Below are 17,752 nucleotides of genomic sequence, written 5' to 3'. Positions count from 1 at the left end.
ATTATAAGACATAAAATATATGTCTAAAATATAAGACATATTTAGAGTTACCTCACACTTTTTTGTGAAGTACATAATTCCACATGTTCATTCATAGTTTTGAGAATCTACAATCTAAATAGTCATTAAAATAAATAAAAGGCATTGAATGAGAAGGTGTATCCAAACGCTTGGCTTGTACCGTATGACAAAGTTCTGCAGAAAAGTGATATTTTATTGTCACCGTGTTGTTTGCCTGATTGCAAACACAGTAAAGATTGTTATCCTGTTTGCCGTTTCACTTTCTCTATTTTGCTACTTCACAAACGCAAAATATTTCAACTTAATTTCAATATAAATTGAAATGGGTTCGTGTTTAATATTTTATTTTTAGGAGGACATCTGCTGGTGAAGTGTGCTGGGAAGTGTAGGGAGTGCAATTGGACAAAATGGACAAAAAACACCTGGACAGATTTAGAAAAAAAAAAGACTCCTCCAAAAAAGAAATACTGACCAGAAGGCCCCATACTCCTTGATGTTCAAGGATTTCATGCTCATAGTTCAAATTGTACATCCAAACTGCACATTATTTGTTCAAGTAGATTATGGGTGCCTTATTCAGTAAAAACCTGTAAAATTAAATGGAATTTTTGAGTTGATCTATAATTGCATTCCGAATTCAGCATTTGGGTTTTTGGTTTTAAAAAAATCTCTGAAAATAGGCAGTTTTTACACAAAAAAAACCTCATTCACCCTAAATTGGTAATACCGTAAACTCCAGTGTATAAGCCACTACTTTTTTCTCAAACTTTGAACCCTGCGACTTATACACTGTTGTGACTAATACAGTATATGACTAAAAACTATATTTCCCACGATGCTTGGTGTGGTCATGTTTGTGTGTGCGCATCTTCTTTCTCCTGGCATCATGTATTACCACTAGAGGACGCTAGTGGTTTGGCACATGGGTTGAAAAAAATCTCTGCCAACAATTGCAGGATTCAAGCACAAGAAAAAGAAAAATATTGCAAACCAGGCTGTTACATTTTATCTTCCATGTCCATGCACATAAATGGATGTGTTTACACTGTAATGAGTACTATGAGACGAAAAGCTGCGTCTGCATGCTTGAAATGGCTGAGAGCTACAGTAATTATGGGTATGTGATAATACTCATGAAGATGATAGGAGTATAGAACCACACTGGTGTCATATCAGTTATTAGTTATTCTTATCAAGGATATATATATACTGTATATATATATATATATATAAAACAGTGACGCTGTTGTTGTTGTCATTTTAATATGTCATAATAAATATGTCATTGTGAATTAGCCCCACATATCAGATTCTTATGGTTCCGTCGTAAGTAAGGCAGGTATTGGGTGTGTATAGACACCGGATGCCTGTTTGTAAGTCGATATCACATGCTTTACCTCACCATTTTTCAACATCATGACACAATTTCAGTTGACCTTAAAAATGATCGATCAGCATACATAATGTGCCGTGTCTTCAGTTTTCAGGCGCTCATGTGTCAATAGCTAAAGGGAAAAAAAGGATGTTTATTTTGGACAGTTCCTTTTAACTTCCAATTTCATGTGTCATATTTCTCTTTCTTCCAGGGCTTCTCATTGTGTTTTCATATCAAGTCAGATTACATCAGTCACTGCACGGACGGCCATGGGGACTGCTTAGTAGGAAATGCCCAAACATCAAAATCGAAGCACTAAATGACATATGACATAAATCCCGTAAGTATACACTAAATGCTCTTATTATAGCAAAAAGGGTGCAGTGTTAACTGGAAGCAGGTGATAACTGGAAAGAGGCTATTTGCAGAATTTGACTACTACATTTTTTATTATGATTTGGAGTGCATGAGAAAGTGCAACGCAAAATATGGTAATTTATTAACTAGTATATTGCACAACACAGCAACAACAGAACCAATGTTGTAATAGCGGTATGGAGTAAAGTGCTCTGGCAGCATTAATAGATCTGATAAGTTCATTGTAAACAATGTCGCAAGTGTGAGTTTCACACCAACAGTTGTGTAGCAACATTGTTAAAGTGCATGCAGAGGTAGATAAAGCTGATGGATGCTGACCACTCGTTATACAACAAATGTAGCTACTGTCATCTTATGGAGCTAATGAAAGAAATTACATCAGGAGGTTGCCCACAGCCACAGCTGTTAATGCCAAAGTTTTTTTTTAACATGGTGCTAATGAGAAACCCCAGCGATTGTTTTGCTTTTGCAAACTGCATAATTGGAGCGTTCATAGTAACCTTTTGTACACAATTCTACTAAATTCAGAGACAGAAACAAAGATGATTGTAAATTTTCCCCATTTATTTTAAGTTCATCTCAATGATTCGAAGCAATTTTCTCTGAAAAAAAAGAAAAGCATCTCAATGACTTTGAACCAGTTAATTCATTCAAGCTGCTATGGAGATTGGTTTCACATTAGTTCACATTGACATTCATACATTTTTAAGTCTCAGTAGTACAAATATGTTAAATTATGACATTTTTATTGATATGTTTCTATTTTTTTTCTCTCTCTCTTCAAAATATAAAAAGATAGATCATGAACATTCCGTTGAAATATACTTTGTACAGTTCTCGATGTGTTAGGACATTTCCAAAAATAAAAATCCGGTTTAAGTCACACCCAGATTACCCCAGTGACCACCTCATCTTTGCATTTGCTCTCCTGCTGAGACCGCAGTGCAGTGGCTCTCGATACTAATGAACATACATCTTTTATCTTTGGAAAACTTGTGAGGATGCATGACGGTCTGCAAAATCTCATGTGCCGTGTCCGATAATGTGCATCATTAGAATAATCTAGAAAGAATGAGATTTCTCTGGTCTCATTATTATGTAAAATAAACCATTAAACCATTAAGCCACGACGCACAATTCCAAATATCCCCACTTTAGGGAGCGTTACAGTAAGTGTCAATCAGTGGCATTCCTGGTGCAGATTGCATACAGTGTGTTCGAGTGAACAAACCAGAAACATCTACACGCAAACAGGCACGTAAAGAAAATGAATGTTGTGGGTTTGAGAGCAGGAAACACCTTAACATACATTTTGTGACAGCTTGCAAGAAAATAAAAAAAAAACCTTTCAAGTGTTTATCGACTAAAAAATGGAAAGACATCTTTTTTAAATTGAGAAATAGACAATTCTTGGCCTTCAAACACACACACGCACACACACGAACAGCTGGGTGAAATGTGTGCATGCACCGATTTGACAAATTCATTGACCACGGCAGTGAGGCAAAATATGTAAAAGACCATGTAGTTGCAGATAGACCCTGTAATGCTAGCATAGACTTGTAGAGCCTTCCACCTTGCAACATGACAGGAATGCAAAGAAGAAGCTACCCGAGCTACAGGGCACCCTGAACCAGCAGGGCCTGCATGGAAGTCACTTGGAAAAAAAAATAAGGATGAGGTCATCAATCGATCAATCAAAAAAACATCCATCTCCCCTTGGTGGACACTGGGATCGTCTCCTAAACACTCGACTGACATCATTTTTTTGGAGTCACTTGTAACAAGCCAGTTGGGATGTTGCATGGATGAAACAATAATTTCAAAATAAAGACAAGCTACTTTTACACACCATGGTGTGTTGCCATTTCCCTCTGGGAGGAAGACGTTTCTGCTCTACAACACAGCACAGTGGTCATTGTTTTTTTTAAGGATTCATGACAAACGGAGGAAGAGGAGGCGATGTTGAGACTTTGTCCCCCCCACCTCCTTCCCGCTTTAAGATTATCAAGTCATAATGCATGCGTCTTTTTTTTTTAAATCTCTACACATCACTGTGGGGGGTTCACATCATCTAAAATGTCTCAAAGAAATCAACACCTACTGAACGTCCACACACGCCATCGACACGACCTGAGTCCTTAACAACCGAACTTTGGAATGACGGTTCTTGAAACCTTGAAACCTCTCCTTGTGTCTCGAACCTCATATTGATCTTTTTCATACACAGTGGAACCTCAAAATGAGAACATCACAAACCAAATTTCAGGGGAGGAAATGCCTCGGAAACTTGAAGGTCTACGTGTGCCGCCACACTAAATGTTACCTCAGTTCAGCTAGTACCGAAGGATTGACGGGTTTTGCTTTTTCTTTGGCTTTTTGAATTTTTTCCACACTCAATCCAATAGAAGTGTAACAGTTGCTAGCTGGGATGACTGTGCATTTAAACCTCACTCCTTGACGCTTTAAAGGACAAATGCACTTTTAAAAAAAATTTCCAATCCTTATGTGAGACACGATCACACGTCTTTCTCTTTTCTGTGCATTCTAAGGATATAAAAAGCAATAGACCCAGGAAGGAAGTTCCGGTAATGCTTAAAATGACCAAAATATTGTAAGTATGACATGTTATCATGAATGTATCTGTTACTACATGGTCACAGCATGCTTATAAAACCATAAAACATTGTTGGAGGTCTTAATAGCTGGCTTTCTAGGCGGAATAGGCACATCCCATTACGTGCATGAATTACCTGGCTCTTTTTGGCTGTTTTTATATCTTTAGAAGACACAGACAAAAGAAAGATGTTTGTTCATGTCTCACATCACAAGGATTGTGGATGATGGGATTGTGGAAGATTTTTAAAAGTGCAGTTTTCAGTTGTTGTCAGGTCGGACTTTAAGCTCGTCGGATAGCGCTGCTCCACTCTCATTTAGTAGAGATCGGTCAACACGGGTTCGGGGTCCGGCGAGTGCAGGGCCGGACTGCGTGGGTGACCACCGTTATAAGAGTTGTTAAAAATGTAAAAAAAGATTGGAGCAAAGCTGACTGCAAACGTTACCTGCTAACACTATTAGCTCTCTAGTTTCTCTTGTCGTTACTTTTCGAAGTGTTTGAAGGTACAGTCGTCCCTTGATTATCGCTGTTAATTGGTTCCAGACCCAAGCACGATAAGTGAATTTCCGTGAATCAATATTAATAAAATTTATATTTTCATTTAGCACAGAAAACCTCTTTGACTTTCTAAATACGTTTTCTTTACCATTATTAAAGCCCTGTAGACATGAAATGATACCCCTATAATCACCTTTACACTCCTATTATTCTTTGTATACACCACAATGCGCAACTCTATTGCGCAGGCTACGGGATCACTGCAAGGACATAAGAGACGGCCGCCTCCACCAAGGTAACTAGTTAGCCTCCAAATTACTTGTTCTAAACTTATGTTTAAAATGGAGTGGGGAAGGACAAAGCAAGAAGCCAAAAACTAACCACTTCCACATGGAATTGGATAACATTTTTTCACTCTATCATGTCGGACATGCCATGGCTGACTACATGCAGTGCTAAAGTAATCTAATCTTTGGTAATGTATGATCAATGTAACATTACTGATGTCTAGTGAGCACAGTACTACAAATGACTTGTCTTTAAATATTTTTTTACTAATAATAGGCCATTGTCAACCACAAAACAGTGATCATTTATTAATTCATTTTTGAAAAACCACGATAGAGTGAGGAAGCAAATTACTGAAAAATAGTATAATCAAGGATGAGTAAAGGTTTTATAATGGCGAATTACTTTTCACAATTTGTTACGTTCATCTCCTCCCTGAGCTACAACCTTACACTGTGGAACCTCAAGTTCCTCAAGATGCCGGTCAGACCTGGCAGGCCCAAATGCATTGTGAGGGTCTGCTGGGAACGTCTGGCAGAGTTCCGACAAAATGAGTTTCAACTCCCACCCCCGGGAGAGCTTCGACCATGTTCCGAGGGAGGCGGCAGACATTGACTCCGAATGGGCCATGTTCTGTGCCTCCATTGTTGAGGCAGCTGATCACAGGTGGTCGGTGTCTGTCGTAGCAGTAATCCCAGAACCTGTTGGTGGACATCAGTGGTAAGGGATGCCGCCAGGCTGAAGAAGGAGTCCTATCAGGCCTTTTTGACCAATGGGACTCTGGAGGCAGCTGACATGTACCGGCAGGACAAGGCTCTGGCGATCGCTGAAGCAAAAACTCGGACACGGGAGGAGTTTGGAGAAGCCATGGAGAACGACTTCCAGACGGCTTCCAAGAGAATATGGACCACCATCCGTCATCTCAGGAGGGGGAAGAAGAGCACAATCAACACCGTGTATGGTGGGGATGGTGTGCTGCTGACCTCGACTCAAGATGTTGTGGGCCGGTGGAAGGAATACTTCGAAGACCTCCTCAATCCCACTGACGCGTCTTCCAATGAGGAAGCAGTGCCTGGGGACTCCACGATGGGCTCTTCTATCTCTAGGGCTGAGGTTGCCGAGGTTGTCAAATATATCCTCGGTGGCAGGGACACAGGGGTGGATGAGAGGCCCTGTATGCTGTGGGCATGTCTAAGTTGACACGACTCTGCAGCATCGCATGGACATCGGGGGCAGTGCCTCTAGATTGGCAGACCCCTTTTTAAGAAGGGTGGTGGGTGTGTTCCAACGATCGTGGGATCACACTTCTCAGCCTTCCTATTAAGGTCTGTACAGGCGTTCTGGAGAGGAGGATCTTCCGGATAGTTGAATCTTGGATTTAAGAGGAGCAGTGTGGTTTTCGTTCTGGTCGTGGAACTTTGGACCAACTCTACACTCTCGGCAGGGTCCTTGATGTGTTTTGTGGACTTGGAGAAGGCATTCGACTGTGTTTCTCAAGGAATCCTGTGGGGAGTACTCTGGGAATATGGGGTGCCGGACCAGCTAATTCAGGCTGTTCGTTCCCTGTATGACCAGTGTCAGAGCTTGTTTCGCACTGCCGGCAGTAAGTCTGACCCGTTTCCAAGTGAGGGTTGGACTCTGCCAGGGCTGCCTTTGTCACCGATTGTGTTTACTACTTTTATGGACAGAATAATATCTAGGCGCAGCCAGGGCGTTTAGAGGTTCTGGTTTGGTGGCTACAGGATTGGGTCTCTGCTTTTTTCAGATGATGTGGTCCTGCTGGCTCGAACGAGCCATGACCTTCAACTCTCACTGAATCGGTTTGCACCTCTAAATCCGAGCAGTAGAAAATGGATGGATGGATGGATGGATTATGTTCGTCTTTTAAGGTTCCACTGTCTATTTAGAATGTCCATCTTTAGGCCTAAGGGAACAGAACCTCTGTCCAGTTTGCCCTGCTACAGTCATGTCTCAACTTGTCTTGTATTATTGCCAAAAGAAAAAACTAATGAAAGCAAACAATGAGTGTTAATCAAGCAAAGTACAGAGAGCTTTTTGTTTTCGAGTCGCTGCTGCTGCTGCTACTGTCGTGCAAACAGTTCGACTTTGCGCAAAAGCTAAATCGGCAAACTCCGGGACGACAATGGTGAATGAGATGGTCGGAAAATATACCGCTTGATTGCATTTTTAAAGTCAAACTATGTTAGCATGGATGCAAACCCTGGAATGAGGAAAGTAGGGCAGTAGGAGCAGAGAGATTTCATCCAACAAAAACATAGGTCAGGGTGTACGTTGCAAACATACATTTGAATATTCACATTTTTTTCAACTTTTAAAAACAAAATAGATCTTCTCTTTCATTATAATCTTTTTTTGTTTGTTCAAAACATGAATTGCATATAACATTTTTTTAAATCATTTTATATATAGGTTTTTGTATCTCTAGCACCCTCGTCTTCAACTAAGGGCTTGCAGAAAAGACAGTCATGCAAAGTAGTCATGCTGGTAAACAAAGTTACAAAAATGCATCATCCCCCCCACGGCAAACCCTTCTTTGTTTAACTCTGCGTCCATCCATTCTCTTCAATGCATGAGTCCGTCTTTGCTCAGTCTTTTCAGTCAGTGCACATGGCCAACTTACAGGAAGTCCGCCATCTCTTGTCATTTTATCTTTATTTCTTCATGGCATTTTTTTCATTTTTGCATCAGATTTTTTAAAATGTATTTTCTCATCCTCCCATCTTGGACCAGCTTCTAATTCCGATGCCATAGATTTGTTGTTATCAAAATATAGATTTTTTTTTATACACTTGCTCTCTCTACTTGGTCCGCTTCTGCTTCTCGAGGGCCGTTCTCATCTTGACATCGACTCACCAGTGAAGCAACCCGCTAGCAGCGAGAGTACCGCAGAGGGATTTTGGGCAGTATTCATCTGGGGGAAGGGGGGTTCTTGTGCCTTGATGGCAGTGCAGGCCCTTTGAGTGTGTGTGCGTGTGTGTTGGGGCAGGGAATATATTATCTGATTGGTCCCAGCTAATGGACAGTTACAACGGGTGTAAAAAGTGTCCTTGTGGCATAGGGCATAGAGGGGAGGGTGTCCTTTCTCCTTTTTATTGTAATTTAAACAGAATTGTTATTGGCCTAAGACTGACAACAGTCTGCCCCTGTATCCTTAAGTCTATTTTCCGCTCGAGCCGCAGTAGCTCTTATTTTGCTTCTATGTGCTTCACTTAAATGGAGAGTGGATGCAAGTGGCAGTTAAAAAGATTAAGGATTGTTTTTAGAAGACCTTGTACCCCAGGTGGACTCATTTTGCTAATCGACATTACATCACAGAAGGTCATTCAGCAGGTATCCCCCTTTTTTTAGTACATGAGAGGAAAAGGGAGGTCTTTAACGTCGACTGAAAGCCATTTGATGCTACATGGGTTTTATTTAGTCATAGTAGCTTTTACTTGTGTTCTTTAGAAGTGAATGGAAGACAAAGTTTGTTGATTATGATAGCCATCTTATTCTCCTCTCCAGAAGGGTTTTTAAAGGTGAAGACCGATGCTTTTTTCTCTCATGTACCGTCTGTGTGTCTTCACTGGAAAAGAAGAGGGGAGAAAAGAGGGGAGTGATATCTAAACTGCATAAATCCCTCAGTCTTCAAGTCAAGTCGTCTCCCAGCCAACGAATGCTACAGTGTGTTAGCAGAGATGCTACATTGTTCATTCAGTCCCTTGTGAAGACAAGTGGGTTGTTTTTTTTTTACGTTGCTCAGTTCATGATACAGTAGAGTGGGCCTTGGTGTTCCATGATGTTGTCTGTTGAGTGATGTCATCTGGAATGTGTCTACAGGAGTCTTTTTTTTCCTCTCCCAAAGTGTGTCAGTGCAATGCTCAGTCAATTGGCCCGAAAAGAGGGGGAGAAAAAAGGAGGGGGAAAAAAGGGTCTGTCAGACAGATGTCATAAAATGGTGGTGGTTGGAGTTCAGAGAGGCTACTTTGGTAACGACATGAGCAGGAGCAGGCCGTGTGAATTTTCTGGAATTCATGATTAACTTGTGGCCCCTCTTTCTCGTCACCCCAAAAAGATCTCCTTTTAAAAAACTGTCCATCCACGTCAGGCTCGCCGCTTTACGTGGCTCCCGCCGCAAATATGTGTTAACCGCTTACTGACTCCTCGTTAGAGAGAAAAGGCGAACGCTAGAAACTTAACACTGTGAAGACAAGAACAGAGAGCCATTAACAATCACATAACATCAGCATAAAGCAGGACATTGACACATTCATGTTCCAAGCTTGTACAATGATTCTCAAACTGTAGCATGAGTACCACTGGTGCTGCACGGGCATTGTCTAGTGCTACGCAGGAACACCAGATTTGTACTATACAGTAGAGTCCCGCTTTTCCTGGGCGCTCGGTTCCATACCCACTCGTGATTAGCCAAAATCTGTGAGTAACTGATAAACCCATAAAAATGTCAACTTTTTTTACGCACCTACCATTGTTCACATCGTTCACATGGTCGCAACACAATCCAGGTTTAAACCCTAAATATGCCTCACACACTTATTAAACGCAGTCTAAGGTATAAAATGATAGTAAAAAGCTTTGGTAGGGTTTAAGTGTTAGAAAGTTATATAAAGTGGAACCTCGTACGTCCTGGTTAGCATATTTTACGGTTCACATTGAAAATGTACACAAAATGTTGCCTCAGTTTGCATACATTTCCCGGTTAGTGTACAATATGCCGCACGTCTTATCGTGCCATTAATACACTGCATGAGTTCAACTGTGTTTGTAATGTACTTTTATGACAAAACATTCTTGTTAGTACCGTGTTAGTATGGAAACGGAACCGGAAGTTGTCCCCCAGCTCTGTCGCCCATCTATGATGTCATCAGCAGTTGACTCTGTAGTTCTTTGCTGACTAACACAGTTACGCCACAACCCTCTGCTTTTCTTATGGATCACGGCTGCAAAGTAACCCACAATGGAACCAAAGAAAGTTGCAAGTGCCAGCACTTTGACAAAGACAGTGAGAAACATTATTAAATTAAAGAAATAACTCATATCATAAAGTAAAAGTGAAAAAAAGTGTTCTGTGTTGACATTTTTCGGGTGTCCAGAACAAATGAATTGGATTTGCATTATTTCTTCTGTGAAAAATGGATTCGGTTAGAATACGTCGGACCTCCTGGAACAGAAGAATGACGCTAACCGAGGTTCCACTGTATAAGTTTCACTTTCACTTAGTAGCAAGCAACTGTGGTGCGTTCAAAAACTGCTGAACAAAGCGGAACATTTGAGTGAATGATGGTGAAAAAACATAATAAGTGAAGACTGGTACATGTATTATGTACATTTTAGCCATATTATCACGTATTTATGAATTATAACTGACTTAGAGTGAAAGAGATGTGTTTTCTGCAGAAAAAACAAAATAGATTTTAAAAAAACGTTCTGACCAAAAATACAACAAATTTGAATGGCAAATGTGCGGGAATCTACTGCACTGTTCATCTAAACGGTGACGGTAAGCGGAGGTAGCAAACATTTTTCAGGTGGTACTTGGTGTAAAAAGTTTGAGAACCACTGATTTAGCAAAACTGTTAGGTTGGTTTGCAGTAGCGTTCAGCTAATATAAACCAATCAGCCATGTGAATCACTCATCATTTAGCTCGTTTTTGCCAATTGCATTCATTTGCACAACACAGATTTGTAGCATCCATAGTTTTTGCATGATTTCAATCAAGGAGTGAAGTAATTACCTGTATAAACTGCCGTTTAACTGTCAGAATAAAGTGCAACAATTGGAACAACTCTCGCTATCTAACACACTGAAGAACACAAATCATGTCTAACACAATGCTCTCAAATCAGATACATCAATAAAAGTAGTGTGTTGTTTGTGTGTGTGTGTGTGTGTGTGTGAGCAGATATTTCCATTCGGGTGACCATGTACACTTCAAATATGTTCTTTTGACAGAAGGACAAGCACAAACACAGTACATGTAATGTTCATGGGAACATTAAAACAAATTGTAATTCATCCTTATGTAAAACTAAACGTCTCCTTGACAGTCGTCTTAACCTCCCTGGAAGCAATGCATCATGCAAATACAGCAACAAGCACGCCTTGTACTGCATATACTGCAAACATGCTTTGTTTACAGGGAGATTAAGTACTCCTGTAGCAACAATACATAATTCAACGTTTTTATGCATAAACATAAATATAATTTATGTACAGTGTTCCCTCATTTATCGCAGGGAGGTTAGGTAGCCCACAATAAGCGAAATCCGTGAAGTGGCCAACTTCACTTTTTACAATGATTATATATGTTTTAGGGCCTCTCCATACACTTTATACATTTAGATAGACAGGCATTAACATTTTATCACATTTCTCAAAGAAGTTCAAACCTTCGTTTGAATTTTAACGAGCAACCTACATGTAGGACACAAGAAATTATTAAGTCACTCAAATGTATTTTTTCTCTTGTGACCATGCCTTTTCGTCCTTGCACCATTCCGCTGTCCTTGTTGAAACATATCGCTGCAGTCCTTCGAACCGAAGATTCATTTACAAGTTAGCAAGCAAGCAAGCTAGCGATGACACAGGAGACAAGCAGGACACAGAAAACAATGAGTGGTGCAAACAGATGAGCGAGGGAAGAGAGACACTCCACTTCCCACAATGCAATTCTTCTTATAGGGCCAGGCTCAGCCTGGAACAGCGCTCATACGCTGTAATAAAAAAAAAAAAAAAGAAGCGAATACGCAAAAGGTGAACCACGATAGAGCGAGGGAACACTGTACACAGAATTCATCTTTTTTGTTGTTCTTGTCCACGCCTTCCCAATCTTCTGTCTCTGTTGTCGCCAAGGAAAATCTGCTTGAAAAAACACAATTCAAACTTTCCCGTCCAATGGAGAATACAGAACTCATATTCTAGAGTGGTCTTTTTGCCACTGTACTGTGGAACTTTCGTTCCCATTTCAAAGCATTTCAAAGTACTCATTTGTTGTTCAAGTTGTTCTTCTATTTATTTAACCTGCAGTAAGAGACGTATATACTTAAATAGTTATGAACTTAAATAAAAATGCAGTATTTCAATCCTACACATTACAATACAATACAATAAAAGACTTCTTTACACTGTTTTCATTCTTAAAAATTATTCGCAATAACTGGAGTACAGTAGATCCCTGCTTTTCCCTGGGGTTACATTCCAAGACCATCTGCAAATGCTGAAAAAATACAAGTACCGTAATTTCCGGTGTATAAACCGCTACTTTTTTCTTAAACTTTCAACCCTGCGGCTTATACAGCGGTGCGGCTAATATATGGCTAAATTCTAATTCCTATCTCATGACATCTCCTTTACTTCAGAACTACTACTAATCGTTTAAACACTGTGCCACTCAATATAACAGACTCACAGTGTCATCTTATCAAGAACACTAAACTCATCACACAGCAACTTAACACTCAATAGGTATACATCAGAAATATACAAACAAGTACCAATGCAAGTTTAAAATGAAATATAAAAACAACTATTTTAGCCTCCCTCTGGGCTCTGGGCTCCTCTGGTGGACAGAGGCACCATTGCAGCACCATCCACCATCTATGCCTCTTGTTCTTCAATGAAATGCTTTGCCCAGACACAATGCATTATGGGAAAACTTTAAAATCATTTTTCTTCATTTTAAACTTGTATTGGTACTTTTTTGTACTTTTTTAGGTATACCTTTTGAGTGTTAAGTTACTGTGTGATGACTTTAGTGTTATTTGTAAGATGACATTGTGACTCAGACTGTTATATCGAGTAATGACCCCCTGAAATTCCTGATGGGTTGACAAGCTCGTCATGAGTTTTTTCATAGCATCATCAAAAAGCTGCCTGATCCTCACGACTTGTGCACACCACAATGTGCCATTTTGTGATGTGGACATGTGAAGCTTATAGTCCAGTGCGCCTTATACAGCAGAATTTACGATAATTGAGATGCACAAAAAAATGCGTTTTCGTGCTAGAGGCTTGCAGGCTTGAGAATGCGTTTTGCCAAGCCACGTCTATATAATCCATACTGCTTGCCTGTTGTAACTCCAGTAATAGTTTAGGATAATTAATTAACTTGAGTTCACCTGCCAAAGCTAGTTCTTCCATAGGCAAACAAACTTTTGCCTCTCATAGTACACAACTACGGTACATTCAAAGACCACCAAACAAGGTTAAAAATTTCAACACTTAACAAAAATACATTATCAGTATGAAAAAACATGTAAAACTGTGGCCTTTCTAAAAGTGGTACATGTGCACTGTACATTTTACCGGTATTATCACATATTTATACATTAATTTTTGATATATAAATTATCTATAAATTATTTCTAAATTACCAACTTATGTTGAATGAGATGTTTTGTAAATATAAATTTACATTTTTCTAAATGTAATATTTAATTTAAATATAATATAGTATAATATCATATATATTTTTCATGGGAAATGTTTTATTAAATTTCTTTTCAGATTAGCTGGTAGAAATCAGGCATTACGCTCGCTCTTATGAAATATCCTAATGAATGTCTTGTGATATTCGGTCACACCAAAAAGGTATTCAAGATTTATGAGTACAATAACTTTACCGCACCAGTTCTTGTCTAAGCAAAGAACACAGATTTCCCATTTACTTAACACAGCCCAGTTGTCGTAACAAAGGAGAGAACATGAGATAGCAAAATAATAAAAAAAGCATCTTCTGGAAAACAAAATGTTGCGTTCACCAAAATTTTTTAGTATTTTGTACAAAATTAGAATGGAAAACATGTATTTGTCTTGTGGATAAGCACATTTTAAGTGATAATGAATGTCATGAACCCTTCAATGGCATTATATCTATCGCATTTTCAGCACAGCCATTTTTGGTGAGTACTTCCAGTGGGCTTTCACATCGCTGTCAGGGTTTGCATGCAAAATTACATTGTGTCTAACTGCTGTTATTATGACAATGCAAATAAAGTACTGAATTGAATGCTCACATACTGGAGCAGCAATGCTACTGGAACGTAGTCCAAGTCTAATGTAAAATAACTTTTTGCACAATTTTCTAGTAAATTTGAGTAAGAACACAACCTACAAATGCATCTCTATGAAGCCACATTCAGACAGAGTATGCGTACATACAACAGACTGCCTTTTATATGTCTTTAATGTAATCACATGTGTAGATACAGATACGTACATGTGCAATAACTAAGGGTGTGTTAAGCATCGCTAGTTAAATCTAGCTAATTTGCATGAACTCCTTATATGTTGACATCAGGGGCCTCATAGAGGCACTTCTTACATTTGCCTGTTTTGATTTTCCAAACACTTGTTTTTCGTGAACACCATTGTGTGATATGACGCTACATTCTCATCATTCATTAAAACTGAATACAATCCAAATACAATATCAAAACAAAGTTAAAGCAATAAGAAAATTCACAAATTCACAATAAAAGATAAAGTGACATTTTCTTAGACTGTAACAGAAAGATTTCCAAAAAAGGAAGAACATCATCATACCCACACTGGAAGGAGTGTTTGTGTGCAAAAATGCTTACAGAGGCTTTTATCCATGGAGAGCTAGCAAGTACTGTAATGTACTGCACCAAGAAGGTCGTTAAAGCATAAGCCCATGGTGCCCATTAGTACACTACATTGTTGTTTTTCTGCAGCTTCGATTAAATTTGAAACTTCTTTACCCAGAATTCCCTTCCTTTTACGCTTTATTATATTAAGGAGCTTCTCAAGCTTGACTTATAAGGAAAAACTCTGCAGTAGAGCAGCATAAAATGCTTTTTTTGTCATAGGTCACAATGATTGTAAGCAAAATGACGATGCCAGGCATGCGTTACTTCTCAACGTTGGTCTAAATGATCACAAAGTTTAGTTTGGAAGCACAATGATTTTTTTTTTTTTATATATAAAATAAACAATCCTGACTGGACAATTTGACACAGTGTCCATCTAATACTTGACAAACTTAGTTTTACGTAAAAGTCAGCCTCACCGATAAAATACACTTTTAAATAAAATGCTTAAAAATCTACAAAAAAAGGACTAATGGCTCATTAATACTTTTGTATGTCTGTGCGTTTTTTTAAAGGTTGAACAATATATTTACACGTGTGTGTGCACAGATTGTTTTCCAGCATAAAAGAATATTGCACATATTTTGCATAAGTAAATGTATCGGTGAGTTCCCTTTTATACCGCCCTTATGTTGTCGACTGTAAAAGTAGTCTAGAACTGATAAAAAATAATTCATTTTATTGCATATGAATTATTGTGTAAAACCCTTCATGTTTATGGTTGGACAATTAAATAAATGAAACTATTCTCATTTTTTAAGTTGTCTCCTTTATGCCAACAAGATAACTCTGTAAAAAAATAAAAATAAAACCAATTTTAAAAAAATATTTTGATTATAAAATGTAGTATTTATCACACTTTTTAGGTGAGATTATTTTCCGTATTCAATTAACATGGCTTAACATATTTTTACTCTTCATTTCATCCACTTCACACAAGAATTTTGTAGGATTTTGTATGAAAAAAAAAATGCTATGGTGAGTAATAATTTTTTTAGAATTGTAAGTAATCCTCCAAGAACAAGTTACCGTACTTAAATTAAAAGTCCAGTTTGTGAACAACAAATTGCTCAACTTTTGTACGATTTTCTACAAAATTTACGTGAGACCACATGCATTTTTTTTTTCTGGCATTATTATTACTATCATTAATTAACCTTACTCAAGTCTTAAAATGTAAAATATTGTCTTTGTTTTGTTGCATTGATGTGTTTTCTATGATCCTGATGCAATGAGAATTACAGCAGCTGTTTTTTTTTTAGAAATAGCAAAATGCTGCAGGCCTTTACACTGTACATTCACTAATATTCACAAATGTCAGAATGTAAAAACCTATTGATCAGTTGGCTATACATGTATTTTTTTTATCTTTGGCCTACAATGAAGTGAAGGTTTTTGTGTCAAAAACAGTGTACATTTAATGTGAAGCTGTGATACAATTCCATTTTTTCTAATGATCCAAAATAACTTATCTTTAAAGCTTTTTTTTTTTTAATTAGACCCCATCAGCTAACCTGACGCATGCATCATAAACCATTAGATTCACAAGACAAGAGGTCATTTCGTCTACATTCAAGTTCATGTGATCTTATTGCTTGTTCCCTCGGTTTTGCGCACTGCACAGTCCGTTCAAAGACTTTTAGTGTGCCGTTGGGTTGAGCATCTTTTCGCATCTGAGCTTGTGCAACCTCCCTGCTACAAAATGGAGGGGATGGGGGAGCGACAGCGGCGCAGTGGGCCCGGCGCCTCGTAAGTTTCGTAAGGTGGGCTACTGATCGGAGCTAGCCGCAGAGACGAGCCTGCCATTCCTGTTACGTTCGTGACACTGCGAGATTTCTCGTAGTTCGTCGCTACATTACGACGTTGGTTTTAAATCGTGTTGGTTTTTTTTTTTTATCAAATGCAAACAAAAGGAAAGTCAGGTCATTTGGTTTGAAGGTCACACAATATTTCAACATGAAAAGAAAATGAAAAAGAAGCATGTCAGCGAAAAGAAGACAGTAAATCCAAAATGTCATGAAATTATAAAGACATACAAAAACAGACAGACACACACAGACAGGACAGACAAGACAAAACAAGAAAATGCGAGTTATGATATGTCTTAGTTGGGGTTTTTCCTTTCCAAAACAGAAAAAGCATACCATTTTGATAATTACCACATAACTAACAGTCCCAATGAATAAAGCACCCATCATAGTATTGCATGTAGCATTATGTACAGGTGTTTTAGACAATGGACATTAGAAAAGAATCCCATTTGACTCATACAATAATAGTTGACCACATGAAGTTTTTAGGCGAATAAGTCCATGTCCACATGAGCAAAGGTCTTTTTTTAAATATTCATTTTTGTCTCTACTAACCCTAAATACAGACATATTTTTTTAAACAAATATCAGTAATTACAGATGGTATACTGTACTTATATGTTCTGCTGTTGTTGTTTTGCCCAGTTTTCTTTTTAAGGCGTCACAGTGTGCACTTAGAGTCCCTTCCCTTCTTTCCCTCTTCTTTTTGCCCAGTGTCTTTCTTATGGTGGAGTCATGAACACTGACCTTAACTGAGGCAAGTGAGGCCTGCAGTTCTTTGGATGTTGCTGTGGGGTCTTTTGTGACCTCTTGGAAGAGTCGTTGCTGCGCTCTTGGGGTCATTTTAGTTGTCTGGCCACCCCTGGGAAGGTTCACCACTGTTCCATGTTTTCGCCATTTGTGGATGATGGCTCTCACGGTGGCTCACTGGAGTCCCAAAGCTTTAGAAATGGCTTTACAACTTTTTACAGACTGATAGATCTCAATAAGTTATGTTTTAACAGGGGGGCAATCACTTTTTCACACAGGGCCATGTAGGTTTGGATTGTTTTTCTCCCTTACAAATATAAACTTTCATTTTAAAAACGCATTTTGTGTTCAGTTGTGTCACCGACTAACTATTTAAATTTG

General features: G+C 38.7%; 1 protein-coding gene across 10 annotated transcripts in view; it reads right to left on the bottom strand.

Moving 5' to 3' along the window:
* Positions 1-2,320: 2,320 nt before the first annotated feature.
* Positions 2,321-17,752, bottom strand: part of kcnc3b (potassium voltage-gated channel, Shaw-related subfamily, member 3b) — a 74,325-nt gene continuing 58,893 nt past the window's right edge. For 6 of the 10 annotated variants that reach the window (XR_008566485.1, XR_008566488.1, XR_008566489.1 and 3 more), the window contains one exon: positions 2,321-9,378. Coding sequence is in view for 3 of the 10 variants with exons in the window: in XM_054756714.1 (XP_054612689.1) it covers positions 9,365-9,378 (14 nt within the window). In the remaining 7 variants the exon portion in view is untranslated. Of the gene's footprint in view, positions 16,661-17,752 lie in introns of all 10 variants that reach the window. The other 4 variants (XM_054756662.1, XM_054756669.1, XR_008566484.1 and 1 more) reach the window with 3 other exon arrangements.

This window comes from Dunckerocampus dactyliophorus, chromosome 2 (genome assembly GCF_027744805.1).
Source record: "Dunckerocampus dactyliophorus isolate RoL2022-P2 chromosome 2, RoL_Ddac_1.1, whole genome shotgun sequence".
Taxonomy (NCBI): domain Eukaryota; kingdom Metazoa; phylum Chordata; class Actinopteri; order Syngnathiformes; family Syngnathidae; genus Dunckerocampus; species Dunckerocampus dactyliophorus.
Note: the sequence above shows the minus strand (reverse complement) of the source record. Positions and strands in the feature narration are given on the sequence as shown.